The sequence below is a fragment of the Cherax quadricarinatus genome, chromosome 43 (assembly GCF_038502225.1).
Source record: "Cherax quadricarinatus isolate ZL_2023a chromosome 43, ASM3850222v1, whole genome shotgun sequence".
NCBI lineage: Eukaryota > Metazoa > Arthropoda > Malacostraca > Decapoda > Parastacidae > Cherax > Cherax quadricarinatus.
Window position 1 is genome coordinate 27,782,437 of NC_091334.1, and position 11,730 is coordinate 27,794,166.

Sequence of the window (11,730 nt, forward strand, 5' to 3'; positions counted from 1 at the left end):
GCCACAAAAAGCCTTCACTGTGTTCATGATTGTAACCATGTATAGGAGTGTAGATGGTTCATTACCTTTGTAACTTGCCATGATTGTGACCAGATCTACCTGGAGTTCATTACCTTTGTACCTTGTTCAGTTATCAAAACTTTGGAGCCCAGTCCCTGGACTCATTATGTACCTCTGTAATCTTTTGACTACCGCCCACAGGACGGGTATGGGGTGCATAATAAACATATCAAACTAAAAAAAACTAAACTGTACATTCTTTTAAATTTATGATGAAGTTTTTCAGTTGGATTTATGAGAAAATTGCATAGAGAGATGACTGTATATAGAGGAGCCTGCCTTTAACCCTTTGAGGGTTTCGGACATACTAGTACGGCTTACGACCCAGGGTTTTTGACGTACTAGTACGCCTAAATTCTAGCGCCCTCAAATCTAGTGGGAGAAAGCTGGTAGGCCTTCATATGAAAGAATGGGTCTATGTGGTCAGTGTGCACAGTCTAAAAAGAATCCTGCAGCACACAGTGCATAATGAGAAAAAAAAAACTGACCATTTTTTTGGAATAAAATAGCGACTTTGCACTGTATTTTCGTATGGTATTTATTGTTGTATTCTAGTTTTCTTGGTCTCATTTTATAGAATGGAAGACATATTACAGAAATTGAGATGATTTTGACTGGTTTTACAATGAAAGGTACCTTGAAATTGAGTTCAAAGTAGCAGAAATGTTCGATTTTTACCAAATTTCAAAAGTAAACAAATCGTGCCAAGCGTGCAATACACGTCAACTGGTGAGTCTAATATTCTTTCACAAGTGCACCAATAATATTTATACCATTTTTTACACTAATGCAGTAGTCTGCATAACAGTAAATCTTATATTTTTTGTGAGAATAAAAATTCAAAGTGGAAAGCAAAAGAATATAAGAAGGGCCTTGAGACGTGACTAATGACCAGAGGAAATGTCATTTTAGTGCCAGGAATGTCTTTCTTGTTTATTCTGGACCCTATTCGGAAATTGGCATCTTTTGAAATTTGTGTGAAATTGGCAAAATTGCTAAATTCTGACCACTGTACTGGATAGTTGAATTTCATAAATGGGTGGTTTCTTACACCCATTCGATAGAAAAAATGGAGTTCTAGCGAAATATTCATGTTTTTTGTCGACTAGTACAGTGGAATTGGCCGAAAATGGGGCTCAAAGTGGGCAAAATCGCCGATGCGTAAACATCGCCGAGACAGCTAACTTTGTGAGAGCATAATTCCGTAAGTTTTCCATCAAATTTCAAACTTTTGGTGTCCTTATGAACGGGAAAAGATTCTTTATCTTTTCGTAAGAGAAAATAATTTTTTTTTTTTTAAATTTGGCTGACCCTGAGAACGAGTTTCAGAGAGGTCCTGTCGACCCTCGAAGGGTTAAGAGAGATGACTGTATTATAATTCTGGTCTACATCTCATGCTATAATATGGGCTTTTATGGGGAATGAGTTTCACTTAACGAATACTTTTTAGGTCCCTATCTAGGATGATCAGTGAGTGGCGGACTGGACTTTAGTGTCTTACTACTGAGTCCAGTACAACCTGCTAATGATGTACTGTGTTTCAGGGGTGTTTAGAGCAGCCAGCATGTGGTGGACTGGACCTTGGAGCCTTCCTGCTGACCCCAGTACAACGTGTACCTCGGTACATCTTATTGATGAAACAGTTATTGAAATATACTGAGCCCCAACACCCAGACTACCAACACTTACACTGCTGCCTAGATCGCCTCAGGGATTTTCTAGCCCGCCTGAACGACTCGATGGAACATTCATTCCAGCTGGTGCATGCCCAGCTGTCTCCCCATGGTGCAGCTCCTGGACCTTCGCACCACCACCCACAGCCCCACCAACCACCACCGCCCACACATCACAGGTCCAGTAAACAATATCAAAGTCAATCCAAGAGGAAAACAAATTTAATTTTTCCTGTATAAAACCACCTCTTCCTTTTTTCTTCTCCTTCTAATTATTATTATCATTGTTTCTATTAATATTATTTTTATTTGGCTGATAGGCTTTAAATCATCAAAAATAGATTATTGACTAGTTTATTGTGCACCTCATATCCATACTGTGGATGGTAGTGACTAGTTTTTTTTAACAAAGCTGAGTTTTGACATTGATTTTGAACATTATGGAATATGAACCTTATTGATTGGGTTTGTTTTCATAGGGCCGGACGGTCACCCCGACGATCTAGCTCATCCATAGGCAGCCCACCTATAAGCCCTAGCAGCCCTACCTATAGCCCTGAAAGAATGAGCCTAGTCTGTAGCCCTGAACGAGCACAGCGCTCAGCCAGCTGTGCTCAAACCATTACTAGCCCACAGCGGTCACACAGTAGTGCCACACAGCCTTCATGTCATCCCAGATCAGTGTTCCTAGATGGTCGGTCATCATCACTGCCTCGAGGGTCAGCCAGTTCCAGCAGCGGATCACAGGAGAGTGCCTCCTCACCTCCCTCCAACGACCTGCCTCGTGCCAGGTCACGCAGTGAGAGCGTGGCATCGCGACGCCCACTGTCGCACATCCACCACACATCCCAGTCACTAGTTGCATCAGACGCTCCTCGATCGATGGCTTCCGCTCACTCTGTGGTGGATGTCACGGTGCACAGCAGTCCCAGTCGTGAGTCAGGCCGCTGGGACGACCTTGCTGCTAGCGAACCCACCCTTAATGAGCCTCGTCCAGCTCACATCACAAATGATGCCAACAGACCACTGACAACCCATACGCTGGCCTCTGCTCACAGTGTTCATAATGTGGACGGTGGGCAGAAAAAACTTCAACCGTCAACCTGGACCGAGGCTCCACATTCCAACGACCACCGCAGCGGTGGTAAGAAGAAATCTTCCATCCGCACCTCAATTAAGAATATGTTTACATTCAAGAAAAGGTATGTTTATGCATGTAATTCACTACACCTACCCACACTGCTGTACTCCCAGGGTGACTTAAAAAGAAAAGCTTTTCTTTTTCTTTTTGGGTCACCTTGCCTCAGTGGGATATGGCCAGTGTGTTGAAATAAATAAATAAATAAATAAATAAATATATGCCGGGAACAATGGGCTAGTAACCCCTTTTCCTGTAAAGATTACTAAAAAGAATAATAAGAAGAAAATTGTCAAAGTGGGAAGTCTGAATGTGTGTGGATGTTGTGCAGATGATAAGAAAGAGATGATTGTGGATGTTATGAATGAGAAGAAACTGGATGTCCTGGCTTTAAGTGAAACGAAGCTGAAGGGGGTGGGAGAGTTTCAATGGAGAGGAATAAATGGGATTAGGTCAGGGGTTTCAAAGAGAGTTAGAGCTAAAGAAGGAGTAGCAATAATGTTGAAGAATAAGCTATGGCAGGAAAAGAGGGACTACAAATGTATTAATTCAAGGATTATGTGGAGTAAAATAAAGATTGGATGTGAAAAGTGGGTTATAGTAAGCATGTATGCACCTGGAGAAGAAAGAAGTGTAGAGGAGAGAGAGAGATTTTGGGAAATGTTGAGTGAATGCGTGGGGAGCTTTGAATCAAGTGTGAGAGTAATGGTGGTTGGGGATTTCAATGCTAAAGTGGGTAAAAATGTTATGTAGGGAGTAGTAGGTAAATTTGGGGTGCCAGGGGTAAATGTAAATGGGGAGCCTTTAATTGAGCTATGTGTAGAAAGAGATTTGGTAATAAGTAATACGTATTTTATGAAAAAGAGGATAAATAAATATACAGTGGACCCCCGGTTAACGATATTTTTTCACTCCAGAAGTATGTTCAGGTGCCAGTACTGACCGAATTTGTTCCCATAAGAAATATTGTGAAGTAGATTAGTCCATTTCAGACCCCCAAACATACACGTACAAATGCACTTACATAAATACACTTACATAATTGGTCACATTCGGAGGTAATCGTTATGCGGGGGTCCACTGTACAAGGTATGATGTAGCACGTAATGAAAGTAGTTTGTTAGATTATGTATTGGTGGATAAAAGGTTGATGGGTAGGCTCCAGGATGTGCATGTTTATAGAGGGGCAACTGATATATCGGATCATTATTTAGTTGTAGCTACAGTTAGAGTAAGAGGTAGATGGGAAAAGAGGAAGGTGGCAACAACAAGTAAGAGGGAGGTGAAAGTGTATAAACTAAGGGAGGAGGAAGTTTGGGGGAGATATAAGTGACTGTTGGCAGAAAGGTGGGCTAGTGCAAAGATGAGTAGTGGGGGGGTTGAAGAGGGTTGGAATAGTTTTAAAAATGCAGTATTAGAATGTGGGGCAGAAGTTCGTGGTTATAGGAGGGTGGGGGCAGGTGGAAAGAGGAGTGATTGGTGGAATGATGAAGTAAAGGGTATGATAAAAGAGAAAAAGTTAGCTTATGAGAGGTTTTTACAAAGCAGAAGTGTTATAAGAAAAGCAGAGTATATGGAGAGTAAAAGAAAGGTGAAGAGAGTGGTGAGAGAGTGCAAAAGGAGAGCAGATGATAGAGTGGGAGAGGCACTGTCAAGAAATTTTAATGGAAATAAGAAAAATTTTTGGAGTGAGTTAAACAAGTTAAGAAAGCCTAGGGAAAGTATGGATTTGTCAGTTAAAAACAGAGTAGGGGAGTTAGTAGATGGGGAGAGGGAGGTATTAGGTAGATGGCGAGAATATTTTGAGGAACTTTTAAATGTTGAGGAAGAAAGGGAGGCGGTAATTTCATGCACTGGTCAGGGAGGTATACCATCTTTTAGGAGTGAAGAAGAACAGAATGTAAGTGTGGGGGAGGTACGCGAGGCATTACGTAGAATGAAAGGGGGTAAAGCAGCTGGAACTGATGGGATCCTGACAGAAATGTTAAAAGCAGGGGGGGATATAGTGTTGGAGTGGTTGGTACTTTTGTTTAATAAATGTATGAAAGAGGGGAAGGTACCTAGGGATTGGTAGAGAGCATGTATAGTCCTTTTTATATAAAGGGAAAGGGGACAAAAGAGATTGTAAAAATTATAGAGGAATAAGTTTATTGAGTATACCAGGAAAAGTGTACGGTAGGGTTATAATTGAAAGAATTAGAGGTAAGACAGAATGTAGGATTGCGGATGAGCAAGGAGGTTTCAGAGTGGGTAGGGGATGTGTAGATCAAGTGTTTACATTGAAGCATATATGTGAACAGTATTTAGATAAAGGTAGGGAAGTTTTTATTGCATTTATGGATTTAGAAAAGGCATATGATAGAGTGGATAGGGGAGCAATGTGGCAGATGTTGCAAGTATATGGAATAGGTGGTAAGTTACTAAATGCTGTAAAGAGTTTTTATGAGGATAGTGAGACTCAGGTTAGGGTGTGTAGAAGAGAGGGAGACTACTTCCCGGTAAAAGTAGGTCTTAGACAGGGATCAGTTTGTGACTTGAAAAAGCCCACTGTGTGGGTGAAACGTAGTCAACAAAGGATCACATTATACTGCATATGTATTTATATTTCCAAGAGAGAACCCACAGTAATGGATTTAAATTAGATAAGTTTATATTTAGAAAGGACATAGGAAAGTATTGGTTTGGAAATAGGGTAGTTGATGAGTGGAACAGTCTACCTAGTTGGGTTATTGAGGCTAGGACTTTGGGTAGTTTCAAATTTAGGTTGGATAAGTACATGAGTGGGAGGGGTTGGATTTGAGTGGGACTTGCACATCAGAACTTATTTCTTGGGTAGCGTTGAAAATTGGGTTGGGCAAATGTTTTGTTAGTGGGATGAATTGTAAAGGACCTGCCAAGTATGGGCCAACAGGCCTGCTGCAGTGTTCCTCATTTCTTATGTTCTTATGTAATGTCACCATGGTTGTTCAATATATTTATAGATGGGGTTGTAAAAGAAGTAAATGCTAGGGTGTTCGGGAGAGGGGTGGGACTAAATTATGGGGAATCAAATTCAAAATGGGAATTAACACAGTTACTTTTTGCTGATGATACTGTGCTTATGGGAGATTCTAAAGAAAAATTGCAAAGGTTAGTGGATGAGTTTGGGAATGTGTGTAAAGGTAGAAAGTTGAAAGTGAACATAGAAAAGAGTAAGGTGATGAGGGTATCAAATGATTTAGATAAAGAAAAATTGGATATCAAATTGGGGAAGAGGAGTATGGAAGAGTGAATGTTTTCAGATACTTGGGAGTTGATGTGTCGGCAGATGGATTTATGAAGGATGAGGTTAATCACAGAATTGATGAGGGAAAAAAGGTGAATCGTGCATTGAGGTATATGTGGAGTCAAAAAACGTTATCTATGGAGGCAAAGAAGGAATGTATGAAAGTATAGTAGTACCAACACTCTTATATGGGTGTGAAGCTTGGGTGGTAAATGCAGCAGTGAGGAGACGGTTGGAGGCAGTGGAGATGTCCTGTCTAAGGGCAATGTGTGGTGTAAATATTATGCAGAAAATTCGGAGTGTGGAAATTAGGAAAAGGTGTGGAGTTAATAAAAGTATTAGTCAGAGGGTGGAAGAGGGGTTGTTGAGGTGGTTTGGTCATTTAGAGAGAATGGATCAAAGTAGAATGACATGGAAAGCATATAAATCTATAGGGGAAGGAAGGCGAGGTAGGGGTCGTCCTCGAAAGGGTTGGAGAGAGGGGGTAAAGGAGGTTTTATGGGCAAGGGGCTTAGACTTCCAGCAAGCGTGCGTGAGCGTGTTAGATAGGAGTGAATGGAGACGAATGGTACTTGGGACCTGACGATCTGTTGGAGTGTGAGCAGGGTAATATTTAGTGAAGGGATTCAGGGAAACCGGTTATTTTCATATAGTCAGACTTGAGTCCTGGAAATGGGAAGTACAATGCCTGCACTTTAAAGGAGGAGTTTGGGATATTGGCAGTTTAGAGGGATATGTTGTGTATCTTTATACGTATATGCTTCTAAACTGTTGTATTCTGAGCACCTCTGCAAAAACAGTGAGTATGTGTGAGTGTGGTGAAAGTGTTGAATGATGAAAGCATTTTCTTTTTGGGGATTTTCTTTCTTTTTTGGGTCACCCTGCCTCGGTGGGAGATGGCCGACTTGTTAAATATATATATATATATATATATATATATATATATATATATATATATATATATATATATATATATATATATATATATATATCTTCTTCTTTCAACAAACTGGCTTTAGTCCACTGAGGCAGGGTGGCCCAAAAAGAAAAACTAAAGTCTCTCTTTTAACTTTAGTAATGTGTACAGGAGAAGGGGTTACTAGCCCCTTGCTCCCGGCATTTTAGTCGACTCTTACGACACACATGGCTTACTGAGGAAGAATTCTGTTCCAATCCCCATAGAGATAAAAGGAAATAAACAAGAACTAGTAAGAAAATAGAAGAAAACCTAGAGGGGTGTGTATATATATGCTTGTACATGTATGTGCAGTATGATCTAAGTGTAAGTAGAAGTAGCAAGACGTATCTGAAATCTTGCATGTTTATGAGACAGAAAAAAGACACCAGAAATCCTACCATCATGTAAAACAATTACAGGCTTTTGTTTTACACTCACTTGGCAGGACGGTAGTACCTCCCTGGGCGGTTGTTGTCTACCAGCCTGCTATGTAAGATATATATACAGGAAGGCCCTGCTTTACGGCGTTTCACTTTATGGCGTTCCGCTAATACGGACATTTCAAATTATGACCAAAACTCGCTATACGGCTCCCCCCACCTGACTTTCTAATACGGTCACCGTACCCCACCCTGTTTGTTTACATTCTCCATGAGCTCAGTAAGCACTAAGTCTGTCCATTTTGTCTGGAAACTCCAAAATTTCAAATGTTTTTAAAAGTTATTTCATATTTTATATATACTCTGATAATTATACTTATGTATACCTGTACCTAAATAAACTTACATACTGTGCTGGCATGCAGGTACACATTAAAATTGGTAAGTGTCTTATGTCTCCAGACGTCATATTAGTAATGATAATAATAATCATCGAGTCATTTAAATGTCGTATATTACGTTAATATACACATTTTCATTAATTCATCCATGATATTTTTTTCAAAATTATATAATAAACACGATGCATAACATATAAATAAGATAAATACACCCCACAGTAGAATAAATAAACATAAATGTGAGATGTGGTAGCAGATGACTTGCACAAGTGACGCCATATTAGAAATGATAATAATAATAACAATACTCACCGAGTCTCATTAAATGTCGTATATTACGTTAATATACACATTTTCATTAATCCATCCATGATATTTTTTTTCAAAATTATATAATAAACACGATACATAACATAAAAAGATGATAAATACACCCCACAATAGAATAAATAAACATAAATATAAGATGTGGGAGCCACATAACTTGTACAAGTGACGGCAAGAATAACATTTTCTCTAATCTAACATAAGAGAAAATGTGTTACTGGGGGTAACTGTAGAAAATTATTCCTTTCGTATGTATGTAAGTAAGTTTATTCAGGTATACACAAATACAGTTACATAGATTATCATACATAACAACATACGTGTAGAGAACCTAGGATAACCCAAAAAAGTCAGAGTGACTTATTTCCATTGCCTTCACTCAGAGCTTCATTTCTTCTCAAGATGATGTTACATGAGAATGGGAGTGTTCTTCTTTATTAATTCTACCGTATCAATGTAGAGACAACCTGTACACAATGTAACTTGTACACAATTATTATTATTATAATCAAAAAGAAGCGCTAAGCCACAAGGGCTACTTGTACACAAACCAGACGTGTACACTTCGTTTACAAAACTTACCTTCGCCTGGTTTGTTTACATAACTCTGCGCCTGTCCCCTCTCATGTACTCATTCTTTCTCTCTCTCATTTATTCGTTTTATCTCATTTACTTACTCCTGACCCTACATTAAGACTACAAATATTTTAAGGTAAGTAATGAGTGAACTGTATATACATTTTATCGCTCTGGGATGCTTAAATATCATAGAATAGTATGTGTGGGTGGGGTGGCCTGGTAAGGTAGCCTGGCTATTACCATACATACCACACTTGATTTCTTACAATAAATACTACTTGTCTCACCCTAGATTAAGACTATAAATATTTCAAGGTAAGTAATGAGTGCACTATGTGTGTATTGTACTTTTTTATTGTTTTTTGATGCCTGGTTCTATTGCTAACTTAATATATGTTAGTGTAAACTTGTTATCTAGTGTTTGTATGCATTTATAAGTGGAAAAAAAGGGTGTTCCACTTTACGGCGGTTTCCGCTTTACGGCGGTAGCCTGGAACCTAACCTGCCGTATAAGTGGGGCCCTCCTGTGTATATATATATATATATATATATATATATATATATATATATATATATATATATATATATATATATATATAAATATATATCCTAGATAGTAGGTTGGTAGACAGCAACCGCCCAGGGAGGTACTACCATCCTGCCAGGTGAGTGTAAAACGAAAGCCTGTAATTGTTTTACATGATGGTAGGATTGCTGGTGTCCTTTTTTCTGTCTCGTGAACATGCAAGATTTCAGGTACGTCTTGCTACTTAAGAGATAAGATAAGATTTCGTTCGGATTTTTAACCCCGGAGGGTTAGCCACCCAGGATAACCCAAGAAAGTCAGTGCGTCATCGAGGACTGTCTAACTTATTTCCATTGGGGTCCTTAATCTTGTCCCCCAGGATGCGACCCACACCAGTCGACTGACACCCAGGTACCTATTTGCTGCTAGGTGAACAGGACAACAGGTGTAAGGAAACGTGTCGAAATGTTTCCACCCGCCGGGAATCGAACCCGGGCCCTCCGTGTGTGAAGCGGAAGCTTTAGCCACCAGGCCACACTACACATACATGTACAAGCGTATATGTACATACCCCTCTGGGTTTTCTTCTATTTTCTTTCTAGTTCTTGTTCTTGTTTATTTCCTCTTATCTCCATGGGGAAGTGGAACAGAGTTCTTCCTCCGTAAGCCATGCGTGTTGTAAGAGGCAACTAAAATGCCGGGAGTAAGGGGCTAGTAACCCCTTCTCCTGTATATATTACTAGTAATATTTGAAAGGAGAAACTTTCGTTTTTCCCTTTTGGGCCACCCCGCCTCGGTTGGATATGGCCGGTGTGTTGAAAGAAAGAAATATGTATTTTTTTTTTATTATTATCACACCGGCCGACTCCCACCAAGGCAGGGTAGCCCGAAAAAGAAAAACTTTCACCATCATTCACTCCATCACTGTCTTGCCAGAAGGGTGCTTTACACCTTTCTGGCAAAATATGTATGTATATATATATATATATATATATATATATATATATATATATATATATATATATATATATATATATATATATATATATTTAACAAGTCGGCCATCTCCCACCGAGGCAGGGTGACCCAAAAAGAAAGAAAATCCCCAAAAAGAAAATACTTTCATCATCATTCAACACTTTCACCTCACTCACACATAATCACTGTTTTTGCAGAGGTGCTCAGAGCACAACAGTTTAGAAGCATATACGTATAAAGATACACAACATAACCCTCCAAACTGCTAATATCCCGAACCTCTCCTTTAGAATGCAGGCATTGTACTTCCCATTTCTAGGACTCAAGTCCGGCTATATAAAAATAACCAATTTCCCTGAATCCCTTCACTAAATATTACCCTGCTCACACTCCAACAGCTCGTCAGGTCCCAAATATCATTTGTCTCTATTCACTCCTATCTAACACGCTTGCTGGATGTCCAAACCCCTCGCCCACAACACCTCCTTTACCCCCTCCCTCCAACCTTTGTGAGGACGACCCCTACCCCGCCTTCCTTCCCCTACAGATTTATACGCTCTCCATGTCATTCTACTTTGATCCATCCTCTCTAAATTACCAAACCACCTCAACAAACCCTCTTCAGCCCTCTGATTAATACTTTTATTAACTCCACACCTCCTAATTTCCACACTCCGAATTTTCTGCATAATATTTACACCACGCTCTCGCTTCACACGGTGAGGGCCTGGGTTCGATTCCCAGCCAGAGTAGAAACATTGGACGTGTTTCTTTCCACCTGTTGTCTATGTTCCCCATCAGTAAAATGGGTACCTGGGTGTTAGTCGACTGGTGTGGGTCGCATCCTGGGACACTGACCTAAGGAGGCCTGGTCACAGACCGGGCCGCGGGGGCGTTGACCCCCGGAACTCTCTCCAGATAAACTCCAGATAAACACATTGCCCTTAGACAGGACATCTCCACTGCCTCCAACTGCCTCCTCGCTGCAGCATTTTCAACCCAAGCTTCACACCCATATAAGAGTGCTGGTACTACTATACTTTCATACATTTCCTTCTTTGCCTTCATAGATAACATTTTTTTGCCTCCACATGTACCTCAATGCACCACTCACCTTTCTTCCTTCATCAATTCTATGATTAACCTCATCCTTCATAAATCCATCCGCTGACACGTCAACTCCCAAATACAGTATCTGAAAACATTCACTTTTTCCATACTCCTCCTCCCCAATTTGATATCCAATTTTTCTTTATCTAAATCATTTGATACTCTCATCACCTTATTCTTTTCTATGTTCACTTTCAACTTTCTACCTTTACACACACTCCCAAATTCGTCCACTAACCTCTGCAATTTTTCTTTAGAATCTCCCATAAGCACAGTATCATCAGCAAAAAGTAACTGTGTCACTTTACATTTTGTATTTAATTCCCCATAATTTA

General features: G+C 39.8%; 1 protein-coding gene across 8 annotated transcripts in view; it reads left to right on the forward strand.

Moving 5' to 3' along the window:
• The window catches only part of LOC128694093 (uncharacterized), a 188,012-nt gene that overhangs the window by 173,684 nt on the left and 2,598 nt on the right, over nt 1-11,730 (forward strand). For all 8 annotated transcript variants that reach the window (XM_070093799.1, XM_070093800.1, XM_070093801.1 and 5 more), the window contains 2 exons: nt 1,605-1,912; nt 2,213-2,935. In XM_070093799.1, coding sequence (XP_069949900.1) covers nt 1,605-1,912; nt 2,213-2,935 — 1,031 coding nt within the window. The remainder of the gene's footprint in view (nt 1-1,604; nt 1,913-2,212; nt 2,936-11,730) is intronic.